The 17,928-nt window shown below is 38.6% G+C and overlaps 1 protein-coding gene across 2 annotated transcripts in view; it reads left to right on the top strand.

Annotated features, from left to right (window-relative positions):
* LOC147035333 (cytochrome P450 7B1-like) overlaps window positions 1–17,383 on the top strand; it is a 91,067-nt gene extending 73,684 nt beyond the window's left edge. For both annotated transcript variants that reach the window (XM_085896833.1, XM_085896823.1), the window contains exon 8: window positions 16,973–17,383. In XM_085896833.1, coding sequence (XP_085752959.1) covers window positions 16,973–17,027 — 55 coding nt within the window. In that variant the 3' untranslated portion in view covers window positions 17,028–17,383. The remainder of the gene's footprint in view (window positions 1–16,972) is intronic.
* Window positions 17,384–17,928: the final 545 nt, after the last annotated feature.

Here is a 17,928-nt window from a genome sequence, read left to right as displayed (position 1 = left end):
AAATCATAAAATAAAAGATAGCTCCAGCAAACTATACCGCTGAGGTTGTTTGCATTGATCAAATTCTCCCGAAGAATACTTGACTGAATCGGGAATTGATTTTTTAATAATTTTTTTTTCGTTGCCCAATTTGAACGAAACTTGATACTGCACACCGCAGGAGAATTTTAAGTCATGTGGGCCAAATATTTTGCGCTATGGTGTACCGTTTTGGCTGTATTTCGAGAACATACATGGGTCATTCCGTGCCAACTCACCTAAATTTCATAAACCTCCCCAAGTCACCTCCTCAGATTTTGCTGGAAAAATTATTAAATGTAGATCTATATGGCTCTACCCACCCTGCAAAAGATTAGCTTTCAATTCCTCATAGTTTAAAAATATCTATCTCTATCAGACCTTTGAAATTTGGCCCTAAAAATGCCAAATGTGAAAAACGCATTTTTTTTCAACTTCAGGAGCTTATAATTTTGTAATGGACTCCTCCAGAAAGTTAATATTGCAATTATTTACGAATTGGCATCCAAATTTTTCAATTTTGGCATCAGATAGCCTCTGGGATGCATATTTCTCACTCTATAGGAAGTTAAAAATGGCTTATGGGCCAAAACGAGATAAAATAAGGTGAAACTATAGGAGCCCTCCTGAAAATATGGAACAACTTAGAATTTTTTTCCTCATTACACAGTGATTATACGGTCATTATCTATACATAGATACATTTTTGTTGGGATAATACAGTTAGGTGATGAATTATAAAAGTTTTACCATAAGCCCTTGCCTCCGAGGGCTCTAAAATGGCCCAATTTTGTCCCCTGGTTTGATGACCATGTGGCGAGGGGTTTCGGATCTTCATTTTTTTGTCTAAAGATTGCATCATATAATATGTGTGTACTGACCGAATAATTTTATCTAACGCCCATGGCTTCATATTAAAATTAATTTTTATTTACATGAACGTTTTTTCTCATTATTCACTTTTTTCATATTCATGATCTTATAAATCTGAAACTGAACACTCCAGCAAAGTGATACTGCAAATATTTATAAACTGGCATATGAAATTTAAGGATCTGTTATCAGAATGCCTGACAAATGCAAATGTTTCTATCTGTAGGAAGTTGAAAATGCCACTTTGACCAAAAATGGTGAATATGCAGGGGGCATTAACTGAGGTTATGTTACAACTTAGATTTTTCTTCTCATAAATTAATAATTATAAGTACATTTTTTATTCAAAAATAAATTATTGTAATGATAATCCAAACATATGCTTGGGTTCATGTCCTACATTATTATATTAAAAAAAAACGTCCTACAGTTCTCTATTAGAAGTCATTAGTTATGACAGACACCACGAGATGGAGTAATGGTCTGTCACAACACTAGGGGCAGCACAGTCAACCTGTCTGTCTGTTTGTCTGTTTGGAGAACAAAAGAGAGGAGGAAACAAAGGAAATTGATGCTGAAAAACCTGGGCCCAGTGGCACAAGTTTGACAAGTAGATGCACTGTTGGAACCAAATTAGACCAGGAGTGTCACAAGACCTAGTATACAATGAAGGTTGGGCTAAAACAAGTTGCTTCTTTGGAGAAGAAGTCACAAGAATTGATTTCATGGAGATCAGGAATTGCTTTCAGTTCAGAAGACAGTATTTGCCTACATCATGAGACTGTATACCTTTCCCAGTATGAGTGTCGACAGACCTCCTGTTGTGATCCTTTCCAGTTTCACATGAAAAATGTGCACAGTAAGTCAAATAAAATCTTGTTTCGTAAGATCCTCCCTTATGAGTAAATTTATTGCTAAATACTGGGATCTTTTTTGAGGATTTGGAGAAATTTGCTTAATTTAAAAATTTATTTTGATCTTGATTTTGTTTCCACATTGAATAAATTGACAAATAAAGTCTTAAATTGTTTCTACACTTACTATCACTTATCACGAATGTCTAATAAGAAGCATAATTTAGCCTCATGCGCACCCCTGCAAGTTCACCTTGTTTTGTACCAAGTGGGCTAAATTGCCATATTTGGCTTCCTAAAACTGGGAGTATGTACTTTCTCGAGACATTCTGATGCCACAATCTGAAATTTTGTATACCAGTTTATAAACTTCTGTAGTAACTCTTTCCTGGATAGTTCCATTTAAGATTTATAAACTTCTGAATATGAAAAAAGTGAATTTTTTTTTTTTTAACGTGCATGTAAATAAAAATTTATTTTACGATGAAGCCATGGGCATTGGATAAAATTATTCGGTCAGTAGACACATCTTATATGAGGCAATCTTTAGAAAAAAAATGAAGATCCTAAACCCCTAGCCACATGGTCAAACCAGGGGACAAAATTGGTCCATTTTGGAGCCCTCGGAGGCAAGGGCTTATGTTAAAACTTCTATAATTCATCACCTAACTGTATTATCCCAGCAAAAATGTATCTATGGATAGATAATGACCCTATAATCACTGTGTTATGAGGGAAAAATTCGAAGTTGTTCCATATTTTCAGGAGGGTTCCTATAGTGTCACCTTATTTTAGCTCGTTTTGGCCAAAAAGCCATTTTAAGCTTCCTATAGAGTGAGAAATATGCATCCCAGAAGCTATCTGATGCCATAATTGAAAAATGTGGATGCCAATTAGTAAATATTTGCAATATTAGCTTTCTAGAGGAGTCCATTATCAAATTATAAGCCACTGAAGTTGGAAAAAAATGCGTTTTTCACATTTGGCATTTTTCGGGCCAAATTTCAAAGGTCTCTCGAGATAGATATTTTTCAAATTATGAGGAATTGAAAGGTAATCTTTTGCATGGTGGGTAGAGCCATATAGATATACATTTAAGAATTTTTCCAGCAAAATCTGAGGAGGTGACCTGGGGACCCTTAGGTGAGTTGGCACCCACATACATACATACCTATATACAAGATGAGAGTTTTAGTAATATAGATTTTTTTTTTATTCACTTACAAGGCGGTAACTATTTTATAAGCCCATGAAAATTATTGAGGTGATGATGAATTTTTTTGTGCAGAACAATTTGCAATTGAAGAGCAAATGGCTGCAGCAGGGGTTAGAAAAGAAGTGGAAGTTCACATGATTCCAATTGGGCATACTATTTTCACGTAATAATAGCAATTCAAAGACACTTTGATCACATATCGTTTTTAACAAATCTTTCAGCAGGCTCGGGGCGATCGATTTTAAAACGTCAAATCCACGCCACGCTCGGCATGAATAATGCATCTCGTCGCTTATTTTAGGAGTGTCAAGATGGCGGCACGTTGACTTCAACATTCATCCATGACAGCCAATCCACTTAGTGTAGATTAGAGATCTGTGGTCAGAAATCGGGACGCTCGCATTTTGCGGACCGTGCATTGTGTGTGGTTACCCCATTGTCATGGCATGTTTACACTAATAAAGCCCAAAATAAGCCTTGCTTTTAACTTCACTTTTAGCCCATTCACATCACGATATAAATTCTCCCTCCACCCACATTTTGCTCTAAGTTAGTGTCTTAATGATGCTATCGTTACACGATGGACAAAAGCACCACCCTTTTCACCAAAGCACCACATGGGCTGAGAGATAAAAAAAAATTATGCTCCAAAAAAATTGGATAACTGGGAGGGTCTTGTATCCATCCATTGGGACCATACTCTGTGCAGAGCATTGGTGCTGCCGAAGCAGTCTCCTTGGCTATTGGGCACAATCCTGGATGGGTTGCCACTCCAACACAGGATACCAGCAAGCTGGCACGCATTTTGCCGACCACTGAAGGATGACAGGCAGAGTCAACCCCACCTGGTATTAATTCAACAGCGAGGGGGATTTGAATACAGGATCCTAGGATCCCAATCCCACCACCCTAACCATTAAGCTAACACCAGGCATGGTGTTCTGTAGATATCATCATATGGTAATTTCCTTCTAAAACAAATAAAAACGTGCTATTAGATTATAATATGCCACAGTGAGATTTTAAGGGACTATAAGTCGATGTTTTTAAGGTCAAGGAATTTGATGTTGATATATTTTCAATTAAGCTCATCCATTAGGTGTTGTGATTATACGATGACGTCATCATCTCTGAATTGTCATGTAAAAGCACAAATAAACTAGAATTTCAATTTCTAAGTGCCATAATTAGCTTTGAACTGTCTATCTTTGGTTTTGTGGCCAATGTATAGGATGATAAAGTATGTGCAGTATGTCTTGAGTGTAACAATAATATGATTGAATTCCTTGGCCTCAAACCGTATGATCACCCACTTAGATCATTCAGTTAAGCACTGTAGAACCAGATGTGCATTTTAAAGAAAACTGGAAGCCTCTTTGAATACAAAATGTGATGATGAAATATCAGAGCATGACATTAATAGATTTAATGGTAAATAAGACATTATGACATCATACTAACAGCAGGAAACCTCCAATATGAGTTGCATTGAAGCAAATAATACCATCATTACATTCTTTGACCACAAGTACCAATAGTTAGAGAGTTACAGTGTAACATCATAATGTACCAACAAATCAATATCCCATAATTATTGTTTATTTAAGAGGCAATTATTAGATTATGTCATCGTAATGATGCAACAACACCTATTATTTTGGTTCAACAAAATGCAGTAACATCATGGGTAAAATCCTTGGCAGCAAAAACATAAAGACAATATTGATGTGAATAATATAGATATTCCAATTATGGCATTGATAAATTGCAATTCTACAGTTTAGGTGTTGTTGGAAGACAATTAAGAGATGATGTCAAAATGACATCATACCACCTAATGGATCAGTTTAATGGCAATGAAATCACCATTGAATTCCTTGACCTCAACAACATAGGCTCAGCCTGGTGTTGGCGAAGTGGTGAGGGTGGCTGGCGTCGGATCTTAGGGTCTTGACTGAGCTCAAGCCCCGTTGACTGCTGAATTAACTGCAGGTGGGGTTGACTCAGCCTGTCATCCTCCTGAGGTTGACAAAATAAGTACCAGTATGTACTGGAAGAGAGGCACAGCATCAGTGGCACAGCTGTGCTTCCAAGAAACGATAGCTACTCAGCAGCCAAGCTGCCAAATGCAAGAACAGAATATAAAAACATAGGCTTAGTCAATTAAAATCTGACTATAGTATTGTCTCTAATTTTATAACTTTATTTCTTTGATAAGGTAACTGGCGAGGTACCGGTGCTACACACAGGTGGGTGCCCAAAACCAAACAGACAATACGGAAACAGCTCATGCCAAACTAAGAACCAATATATTCCAAATTCTTGTGACACCTTCAGTTGGACGTCAGACATGGATGGTTGAGAAAAAAACTACTTAGGTGAGATTTCTAAAATCCTCAATTTTCATCCGATTAACTTGAAGTTTGAAAAGGATATTTATTTCAGGTCACTGAATTCGACACTCCTGCTTTATGACATAGATTATAAGATGACATGACGTCATATGGGAACCTTCCGGTTTTCCAATTTTTTGGAGCATGACCTTTTTTCAATCTTTAAGCCCATGTGGTGCTTTAGTGGAAAAATGGTGCTTTTGTTCATGGAAAATGGTGTGATGTTCCTTGTCATTTTCGTCCTGAAGCCACCTTAGTATCTTGTGCCCTGATGAAGGACTAATGCTCAAAATGTCACCTGTACCGACATTCCCTTGGTGATAACTTTAACATGCTCTTGTCGACTTTCAGTGAGAAAATGGTGTGATTTTCAGAATTGGGTGTCAGTGGGACTTGTGGGATCTTTGATGGGGATGTCACCATGATGTTTGAAACTAGACAGAATGCTTGTTCGGTAGCAAATAACACAACTCTGATAATGCCATGGTGAGTTGCAGGCATTGTGGGGAAGTTTATTTGTGGGGAAGTAATATCACATTTGGGTAATCTACACATATGACATATAATTAAAAAATAAAACATTTAAAACGAGAACAGCACTCGTAGAGTGAATAGTCTCGCCTCGCGTGTTCATTCTGAACAAAACATCATCTTTAACTGAACACGTGATTATTATAGCCCACTGTTATTCTGGCCCATATACCCATATCATGCACACACCCTATTATGTCACATTGTTTCTTTGCACGGGTTATGAACATCAATAATTTATCATTCACTCATCTTCGGTCATAGATCAAATGTAAGAAGTTTCATATTTTTTTGGAGAAGAATTTCAATTCAACCAATTATGGTTGGAATAACCAACTCTCCAATGACGTCATCATTATCAACCTAAATACCCCATGGGGAGTTGATGACATCTGCCAAGTTTCAAAAAAAACTAATTTGTTGAGTGGTTTTGGAGAAAATTATGTCCAAATTATTTCCTTTAATCCAATATGGATGCCACACCATATGACCTATGACGTCAGAGTTAGCAATGAAATTATATCCACGGGGACTCCCTCCAATCTTTGAAGTTTTGTGTCGATCGGAGAAGCATTTGCAGAGAAAAACATTTTCAAATAAAAATTATATGGACGTGGAAACATCACGTCCTGTTGTCATTTGCAGCACACGCACTGTTGGCATTTGCAGCACAACCATTATTCGAAGAAAGATTGAGGGATGGTTTCACATTATTTATTTTGACCATCACCACCTTGTTTACATACCTTTTGGTGAACCATCGACACATCCTTTTGAATTAAAACAAAATGCTTTTCATTACTCCTGCACTTTTCAAATGTATTTACTTAATTGAGAATTTTATGTTTGATTGAAACCATGAAATATCTTGTCAATTATGTTTAAAAACGGTTTGCATTTAATAGTCGCACTTTATATACAGGGGGCTGCAAAAGTAGGTATACAGTAAGGATTATATCAGTATTACCAGGATTATAATAGTGGTGCTGGGATTCATTTAATACTAGAATTCATTTAATTCATTAAAATCGTTATTACCATTTTTAATATTTTTATTTTCAAACTTTTTAATATTATTATTGATATGCTTGTATAATCAATAAAATACGTTTTGTGCGCATGTTTTGTTTTTCATTACTGTATACCTGCTTTTGCAGCCCCCATTGTGTGTGTGTATATGTATATATATATATATATATATATATATATATATATATATATATATATATATATATATATATATATTAGGGTGGTCCAAAAACAGCAAAAAAATATAAATTCAGACGTTGTGTCCACAAGCCTTAAATTATTCCACTATGATTCAATAACGCGCATAAAAATTTTAGGTTGATCGGAGGTGATTTAGAGGTCGCTCCATATGATGACTTTTAGTTTCATGAGTTGGTTAAATTAGGGTATGGTCAGGTACGATTACGGGTACTTCTGGATGTCCGAGGTGGAAATGGAGTGCATTTTCGAACTCTAAGGGTTCGATTTACTCTAAGAAATGACTACACCGACATTGAATTCACTACCATTTCGAAAATATGACCTAAAACAAGATTTATTATTACTGGAGTTGAGTAACTAATCCTACTCATTTCAATATTTTCTAATCTATAATTAATTTGTTGTCCGTCTAAACATTTCTTAGAGTAAATCGACCCCACTAAGTTCGAAAATGCAGTTCATTTTCACCGAGGAAGTTCAGAAGTGTACGGATTCGCATCTCACCATCCCCTAATTTTTCAATCAATGGAATTACAAACTATGAGAATATTCGTCTCATCTATCTATAATTCCAGCAATCTGTGTGTGTGTGTGTGTGTGTGTGTGTGTGTGTGTGTGTGTGTGTGTGTGACCGCTGTTTCTCGACAACCGCTGGTCCGATCTCATTGAAACTTGCCAGCTATATTGCTGGGGACCTGACGATGTGCCTTTTCAAGATTTGATATTAATCGGACAAGTGATTCCCAAGTTATGGCCATTTATTTACCAACCAATGACAGGACACGTGCTGCGTAGGCGTGGCCGATGCGCCATTTAGTTACCAATCACAGGACACGTTGCTGCGTGGGCGTGACTGCGTAGGCCGGTGCACGGCGGCCGACAATGACGTCACGTGCAGTGCTGGTTACGATGGGGATCGATCGGTGCCTTAGTTACCGTGGGGTAGGAGTGCCAATGGTAAATGGCAGCGAATGTCATGGCAAGCAAAGACAGGGAGGTAAACTTGATTTTAATTAACTCTGTGTGTCAGTATCACAGCAGTTGTTACTTCAATTCAAGCGATAATTCGTGGAATGATGTGAACATTCCGTACGGGCACGCACTACTTTTGGATAGTGATGACTTACTGTATTCTAATAATTTCTCGATTTCTTATCCGCATTTATAGATAAACACAATGCCCCAATCCAGTCGTCGTTTATGAGAGCGAAGGAATGGCCTGTGTGTTTGTTTGAAAGTTTTTTTTTTTTTGCATGTACGGCCATGCACGTATGGGCACGCGAGAGCGAAGGAACGGCCTGTTTGGTTGTTGTTTCTGGCACGCGGTTTGAAAGTTTTTTTTTTTTTGTATGTATGGCCATGCACGTATGGGCACGCACGTACGGACACGCACGTACGGCCACGCAAGAGCGAAGGAAACGGCCTGTGTGGTTGTTTCTGGCAAGCGGTTTTAAAGTGTATATATATATATATATATATATATATATATATATATATATATATATATATATATATATATATATATATATATATATTTGCACGTACAGCCACGCACGTACGGGCATGTAAAAGCGAAGGAACGGCTTGTGTGGTTGTTGTTTCTGGCACGCGGTTTGAGTTTTTTGTGGGGGGGGGGGAGGGTTTGCACGTATGGCCACGCATCTACGGGCATGCACATGTTTACCAAATACCACGATCATCTCCGCCTCTATTGCTGTCTCCACTCCCGCCTGAACTTATTTCTAGCTGGCCCAACATCCAGTGTTTTAGATTCAATGATTCACGAAAAATATGTTAGTTATTTATTTAGTTATTATTATATTAAATTAGGGTATGGTGAGATGCGAATCCGTACACTTCTGAACTTTCTAGGTGAAAATGGACTGCATTTTCGAACTTAGTGGGGTCGATTTACTCTAAGAAATGTTTAGACGGACGACAAATTAATTATAGATTAGAAAATATTGAAATGAGTAGGATTAGTTACTCAACTCCAGTAATGATAAATCTTGTTTTAGGTCATATTTTCGAAATGGTAGTGAATTCAATGTCTGTGCAGTCATTTCTTAGAGTAAATCGACCACATAGATTTCGAAAATGCACTCCATTTCCACCTCGGACATCCAGAAAGTACCCGTAATCGTACCTGACCATACCCTAATTTATTCAAGTCATGAGACTAAAAGTCGTCATATGGAGCGACCTCTAAATCACCTCTGATCAAGCTAAAAAAAAAATTTATGCGCGTTATTGGATCATATTACAATAATTTTAAGCTGCCGGAGCAACATTCTATTTTTTTTCAACTTTTTTGGACCACCCTAGTGTATATATATATATATATATATATATATATATATATATATATATATATATATATATATATATATATATATATATATATATATATATGTATGTATACACACATATATTGTACAACTGGTAAATACCCATTCCTTCTGGGAACCCAGTACTTGTGCAGGATTTGGCACAGATTGGTCCAGCTGTGCTTTTATCTCCAATTTTCATACGTACACCTACACAAACACATGCAGAGAATTGCGTTATTACCTCCGCCACCGAAGGTGAAGGAGGTTATGTTTTCACCACTCTCTGTCTGTTTGTTTGTTTCTCTGTGTTACCTGCAAAATCGAAGATTTTTCAAGTATATTAGTTTCTCGATTTTGTTATTCTGTCTGTTTGTTTGTCTGTCTGTTTTTTTGTTTTTTTTTAAACCGATCTTCATGAAATGTCACCACATGGTTGAGTTTGTCTTATCGTGGGGCAACTTAGCCAAATATAGCATAACAATTGTGTATTTTGTGAGGAATGCTCCAAATTTGGCACACTAGTAGCCTATCATATTATGAACAGATTGGGATATTGGGCCATCTCAAATTCAGCCGCTGATGGCTGTGGCAGTCATTTTTCCACTGCCATCAAAAATTTTGAGATGGCTCAATATCCAAATCTGTTCATAATATGATCGGCTACTAGTGTGCCAAATTTGGTGCTTTCCTCACAAAATGCACAATTGTTATGCTAAGTTGCCCCACTATCAAGGAAGAAACCTGTTGGTTTTGAGATCAAAAGGTCAACACAGGCCAAAGGTCAACAACTTAGATGAGATTTCTAAAATCCTCAATTTTCATCCGATTGACTTGAAATTTGAAAAGGATATATATTTCAGGTCACTGAATTCGACCAACCAATTATTTTTTATTTGAGGTCAACATCAACCAAAAGGTCAACATAGGCCCAAGGTCAACAACTAAGGTGGTATTTCTGCAATTGTCAATTTTCATCCCATTGACATGAAATTTGAAGAGGAGTTGCATATTTGGTCACTGAATTCAACCACCAATTATTTCTGAGGTCAAATTTGTTTTATCGATTTTCCAGGTATCTTGCTCTGCACGTCGTCTTCTTGTTTGTTTGTCTATTTGTTTGTGTGCAGGATATCTCAAAAAGTTGCAGACGGATCCGGATTAAACTTGGTGGACACGTTGGGTGTATGACAGGGAAGAATTGTCTCGATTTTGGTGAAAATCCGAATCTGGATACGAGAATTATTTAATTTTTTTATGTGATTCTTCATCATTGAGAGATTGAGGCAAAAACGATATAGTCCTGTATAGCATGATATTTCGAAAATGAATTGGTCCGATATGCTCATGTGGATCAGGCATTATATGGCGGAGGTATGTGTTCCACCGAGTGCCCTTCTAGTTTTATATAGAGGATGGGCAGTAATAATAACATATACAGCAGTATGTGTGATTACAATTATTGTATTATCGTGTCAGTAAGTGTTAAGTCCTATGAATGGTTTTAAAATATTTTGCAGTGGCATTTGAACTTCAGATTCAGTTTTTGGATCGTTATCAAACGTAAGTAATTCAGCATACCCCCTACCACCATCCTCGCATTCACTGCGAGTGGTTGGTTGGGTTAGTCGGTTTTGCGATACAGTGCATGCAGTGCAGTAAATCAAGGCACATAGTGTAATACGAACAGCACATAGTACTCCCTCGTTTCTTATCGATCCAAGGTGGGAGGTAGACAAGAAATATTTAGCGGTTAAAACTACCAGTTGAATATGAACAGAGAAGCACAAAGGAGGCGAAGACTCGACAGTAATCGGACTTGAAGTAGACAGACTTGAAAATGATTTTCTGTTGTCGGAATGGATGTAATATTCCACTTTTAAGCACACCCTGTGTCAGATAGACAAAATCCTGGATGGGTTGCCAATTAGCCAAGGAAAAACTACCCGATGCGGCTCATGAAGATGTGAAAGGAGTGCTTCTTCGTCTTCTTCTTATTATTATTCCTCTTCTTCTTCTTCTTCTTCTTCTTCTTCTTCTTCTTCTTCTTCTTCTTCTTCTTCTTCTTTTTCTTCTTCTTCTTCTTCTTCTTCTTCTTCTTCTTCTTCTTCTTCTTCTTCTTCTTCTTCTTCTTCTTCTTCTTCTTCTTCTTCTTCTTCTTCTTCTTTTTCTTCTTCTTTTTCTTCTTCTTCTTCTTCTTCTTCTTCTTCTTCTTCTTCTTCCAAACACACCCATATTGGTGTGATTGGCCGTCAGCCAATTGTGTCGCCATCGGCCCGCCCCCACCAGGCTGATGGGCATGCGATGTCCCACCCACCTCTTTCGGCCCTTCATTGCCCGACGTTTGTATGCAGTTTTGTAGAATCCTTTCAAGTTGTGAAAATTCCGAGTGGTCATGGACATTCCCACTGTAAAACATAGTGTTTTTGTGTTTAATCTAAGTGCTGAGCTGAAACCAATTTTGTGTTAGGCTGTCTGAAAAGAAGAAGAAGCATTACAAATACTCTGTTTTGGGTCTGTTAGTTTTGTAGCTCAGCGATGCTCTCCTTGAGCTTCATGAGTGTTGTTGGAGGTGGAATCCTCGGCAGACAACTGGTAGGTACTTTATAGTTTTATAAGTTTGTACCTCAGTAGATTTGTTTTGACGATTTCTGTTGTATTAAACATGTGGAGCATCCTTGCCATCCCTACACAGGACGGCCAGCTTCATGATGTACACAATTGGATGGTGTTGCTGTTATATACTACGATGAATAAAATCGAGAGAGATTTTACGAATCGCAAAGAAAAAGGATGGCGTGTCCGATAGGGGGGAGTTTTTAGCACTGAGCTAAAATACCATACTTGTACCTCATTTGCCTTTATATTGCTCCTTGGTGCCACTACAACGAGGAAAACAAATAATAATCTGATTTTGTGTTTGAGGATCTTTCATTGCACCCGACGAGGCCACAAAGGCGGCTCCAGACCAGAAGGGATTCCATTACCTCTACTCTCAAGCTAAACAGGGAACTTTTGGATCGCTAAACTGTACATAGAACAGGCAGATGGTTTAAAGGTGTGCTACATCAAACATGAAGCAATTGACCCTGCGAGCACAGAAGCCGATTGAAAATGGTCTTCAGGACTTTGATCAAACTCAGTTTACGGAGAAGACTACTGCCTCATACAGATTTTCCTTGAGCATTTCATAGTCATCCACGAATCGGCTTCACAAACTGGCACCACATGCACACCGGGAAAGGACGTTCGACCTCATCCCTGTAGGTCATTCATAAACCAGCTGGCTTTTTATCGCGTGCATGCAAAGCCAAAAGTGGGGTTAAGAAATTGGTTCACTTTGTCCTTCTATCTCCAAACGTCAGTTTATGATGGAGGAACAACTTGATTTCAATCGAATGTTATATTTTTGAACGTGAATCGGAAATCAAGGCTTTTGTTTCGCACTACGTTAGCTCTGCATTGGGCCTGATTGCGCATATGCAGAGTGGAGTAAGATAATATTTAAATGGTGAAGATACTTCAATATCTGGGTTTGTCCTTCCTTCCGGCAATCCGTCCGTCAAAAATGAACAAGAAGAACCTTTCTAAAGGCCCGGTCACACCTTGACGTTTTAGCCAGCGATGGCAACGTATTAAAATGTATGTAAAACGCTGGCTGACGTTGAACTTTTGATGTTTTTTTTAAAGATTCGGACGTATTCATAGCGACTTGGTCTTATGTATAACGCATTGGTAATGGACACAGAACGTTTCATTGTGTTATAGATAACTTATACCAATGAATGCTGAACCTGTTGTCGGCCTACACAACCGATGCCCAACGATAGTCTAACTTAGGCATAGCGCGTTGCACGCATCGCCGACGATGTCGTGACGTAGCCTATTAAAAGGCTGACGCACAACGATTCGAATCATAACTGCCGTAGAAATGGAAGTGACAACATCGCGGTCACACCTTGGCGATCTTGCCAGCATATGTCGACCTAAGAAAAATGTGTCTAAAACGTTGGGGCACGTCAAATACGGTATGAGTAAGTTTGGTATACGTGAGTACAACACTAAACTACGCTATCATACGTCGTAGTAAGTTGAGTACGTCAAGAAATTTTAAACATGTTCAAAATTTTACGACGTACTCGGCGTATGACACATGTTCCGCATGCGATGGGGATAAGTTTTACACATGATATTTGGACGCTTACACACGTCCACAAACGCTACTTATAAGCTACTCATAAGTCGAAACATGTCGCGGTAATGTCTTTTTTTACGCGAAACTTATTTCTAACTTATGTTTGACGTGATTTAAACCAATTCTTTACGTAGTCCCAACACACATCGACGTATGTAGACGTATTCCAATGACGTCTTCCGGTCGACAGAAAAAAATAAATGAACGTGTTTCTAGCTTACAACTGCCATATAAAGACATGTTCCCAGCGGTTTTGGGAATTGGTATATAAAAATGCTGCTCATAAAAGGGGAACCCAACAGTGTTTTCGAGTCCTTTTTGAGTCGATGTCCATGTCAGCAGTATCAGTATCAGTATCAGTATTAGTATTAGTCATAGTTTGTTCATGTTGGCAGTAGTCGGTGAGTGTGAGGGGGAGGGTGTGGGTTATGATGGATCGTCCTTGCGTCCGCGTGTCCACGGGTAGGAGACATCTTTTCACCATTGTTCGAAGTTCTTCGCGGCTAATTTTTTATGGTGCTTTTTCAACAATGAGCTATAGCTTGTTTTTACGATTTAGGTCTATTCATAACGGGTTGGACAAATGCACAATGAACTAATAATGTGCATAGAGCGCTTTGATTACTTTTAGATACGATATACCAACGAATAATTATCGTGAAGCCGGCGTTCACAAACTATGCCCAACGATAGCCTAACTTATCCATATCGTGCGGCAGTTTATTTTTGCCTGTGACGTAGGGTTTGCTATTCATAGGCTGCCACTCAACGATTTAAATGATAAACTCAACGATTTAAATGATAAACTCAACGATTTAAATGATAAACTCAACGATTTAAATGATAAACTCAACGATTTAAATGGCTGCATCTCCACTATTGAAAGTAGACGCTTACGCTCAACAATTGGATTTTTTTTACACTCAACGACTTTTACACGGTACCACTCAGCTATTTTCATTGTTTCCAATGAACGATTTAAATTGCTGTCACTCACCTTTGTTTTATGAGGCTGGCGCTCGGAAATTTTAATCGTTTCTATTGAACGTGCTAAATCGCTCAAACCCCACTATTGAAAGTAGACGCTTGCGCTCAACAATTCGATTTTTTTTTGCACTCAACGACTTTTAAACGGTACCACTCAGCTATTTTCATTGTTTACAATGAACGATTTAAATTGCTGTCACTCGCCTTTGTTTTTTGACGCTGGGGTTTTGAAATTTGAAGCGTTTCTTCTGAACGTGTTAAAACGCTCAAACTCGACTATTTTAAATAGACGCTGCCGATGGACAATTGGAATCATAGCCAAGCTAGACATCGAAGTGTGAACATCCTCGTCATGCCGAAGAAAAGTTTGAAGAATGCTGCAAATAAGTGTCCTGGCCGTGGCCGTGGACGCTGATGCAAGGACGATCCATTATACCGACGTCTTTCAGCCTATGAGTAACTTAAAAGTAACGTCTGTCAATGTGTGGCAACGATCGCGTAACGTGCCAACAACACGTTAATCATAAGTTAGAAATAAGTTTCGGGTACGCTAAACATTACCTCGGCGTGTCTCAACTTATGATTAACTTACAAGTAGCATGTGTTGACGTCTGTCAACGATCGCAGACCGTGCATACAACTTGTGGCCAGCGTAGCGGAACGTGTGAGTCATACACCGGCATACGTCATGAAATTTCAAGCATGAAAAAATTTGAGGACAACCAAAAAGTACAACGTTTAAAGCCAGCGTACAACAATGTATGGCAGTGTTTTTCAGCGTGCTCTCAATGTTATCAAAACTTACCCATAACGTATTCAACGTGTGCCAGCGTTTTAGAAAAAAAATTCAAAAATCGGCATACGTTGGCTAAAACGTCAAGGTGTGACCGGGCCTTAACCTACCGTGTTTAACTGAAGGGTTCTAAAGGGTAATTCTAATCGTTTCTAATGGATAAATCTAAAGGGTTCTGATTGGTTTCAAGGGTAATTCTAAAGAATTCTGAAGGGTGGTTCTAAATGGTGATTCTAAAGGGTTCAATATGGTTCTAAAGAGTTATAAAGGGCGATTATAATGAGTTATAAAGGGTAATTCTAATCGTTTGTAATGGATAAATCTAAAGGGTTCTGATTGGTCTCAAGGGTAGTTCTGAAGGCAAATTATGAAGGGTAATTCTAAAGAATTCTAAAGGGTGATTCTAAAGGGTTCTATATGGTTCTAAAGAGCTACAAAGGGTGATTATTATGAGTTCTAAAGGGTAGTTAAAAAGGGTAATTCTAAGGGGTTCTAAAGGGTGTGAAAGGATAATTTTAATGGGATTCGAAAGGATTCCAAACGGTAATTCTCGAGGAAATTTCTAATTGGTAAGTCTAATGAGTTCTCTAAAGGATAATTGTAAAGGGTAATCATTATGGGTTTCATTCATTTCTAGGCTTTGCCAATTTCATGTTAAAAATGCCAAACTGAACCGCTTCCTTTGGATACCGGTGTGATTTTTTTTTTTCTTTACTCTGCCTGCCTGGCAGTCAAGCAAAATTTAAAATCATCCAAACAGGAAACTTACTGTTTTTAAGGATGTCATAAAGGACACAAACAACAGGCACAAATAACTAATGTAACATGTGAAAAATGCTGCATCACTTGCGGAATAGTTCCGGGTTTTTTTTCTTTTCCACAAACCTTAAAATTTTCATTTTATTTAAATTGAATTATACACTTGAACAATGTCGAACACAAATCACCTTTTTGGCACTTTCAAAAACCTTTTGTTTAGCAGTACTTGGAGAAAATATTATGGCATTTTACATCGTCTCGACCAATCAAATTTGTTGCTCGCAGACCCTGCCCATGTCTTTTATTCTCAAAACTTTCACCGGGTAAGGTGTTCTATGAACTCCAGTTTAATTTTAGTGACAATGCAGTAGGGAGAAGGTCATTGTCGTGAGACTAACTCGGGTTCCATGATCTTGAAATCCAAAGCCTGAAGCTGAAAATGAAACCCACGAACTCTGGGACAACAGTTCAGTGACTGCCAATTTGCCAGTGAGATGTTTTATAACCTCGACCTGTTTTCTGTATACACGAGGTGTTGAATAGCCCCCTGCCTCACCACCTCCATCCATGCCAAACAAGCACACACATAACTCACCTGGTTGCCTTGGTTCCTGCAAAAAAAAACCTGTCTAAAGGGACATTTTGCAGCAGATTATTGTGAACCATTACATCGATCTTCAGCCACGTAGTTTTGAGCCTGTGGGGACATCGCATATGCAGGGTCGCCATCTTGTGTGGGGTTGGGGGGGGGTCTTCTTCTCCATGATCTAACAAACTATATGGTGTATATCTGCAGGGTCATCGCTGCGTTATCTGAGCATGAAAACGAGATGAAGTGCAGCAAAGCATGAAGTTGTCGTGGTGAGCTCGTCTTGGGTATGTTTCCTGTTCACTACTGATTTGCCATTGAAGAAGCTATGCTCTTGTGGGACATTTTATAATAATAAAGCTTGATTGTTCACCATTTAGGGTGTTAATGTGATACAATGCAGTGTTTGAAATACTTATATCTTGGTTTCAGTGGTGGATGCGATAAAATTATATTTGTAAGCAAGCTGTTGTTTTGTATCGTGACATGAGAGTATTTTTTGTGGCAAAATGTAATCGTAATTCAATGGCAGGATAACGATGTGACGTCATAATTGGCTTATGAATGCACATTGTGTGTGAATGCCAAAAGTGAATATAAAGATTCATACGAAAACTACATCATATGTTCGTCTCTTTTTATTTTTAATTCCATGTAAGCTGCTCATTCAGTAGTTGCCATGCCGCCTGCTTGGGACAGACCGTGCACTGCCCACTCGGCACTCGTACTGCCCTCATGGGACTCGCCATGCCATGTACTCGGATTTGTGGTGTGGCAAGTGTGTTTGTGGTGTGGCGGGATTGCTTGTGGTGCTGCAGGTTTGCTTGTGATGCTGTGTATTTGCTTGTGGTGTTGTGGGTTTGCTTGTGACACTATGGGCTTGCTTAGGACGCTATGGGCTTACTTGTGACGCTGTAGGCTTGCTTTTATCGCTGTGGGCTTGCTTGTGGAACTGTGGGCTTGCTTGGGATGTTACGGGCTTGCTTTTATCGCTATGGGCTTGCTTGTGGAACTATGAGCTTGCTTGTGATGCTATGGGCTTGTTTGGGAAACTGTAGGCTAGCTTTTGACGCTATGGTCTTGCTTGGGATGCTGTGGGCCAGCTTCTGGAACTGTGGGCTTGCTTGTGACGCTATGGGCTTGCTTAGGGAACTGTGGGCTAG

Source organism: Eptatretus burgeri, chromosome 1, assembly GCF_056783735.1.
Source record: "Eptatretus burgeri isolate ZD-2024b chromosome 1, Ebu_testis_v1, whole genome shotgun sequence".
In the NCBI taxonomy this organism is placed as follows: domain Eukaryota; kingdom Metazoa; phylum Chordata; class Myxini; order Myxiniformes; family Myxinidae; genus Eptatretus; species Eptatretus burgeri.
The sequence above is the reverse complement of the archived record's forward strand: the minus strand, read 5'-3'. Positions and strand labels throughout refer to the sequence as shown.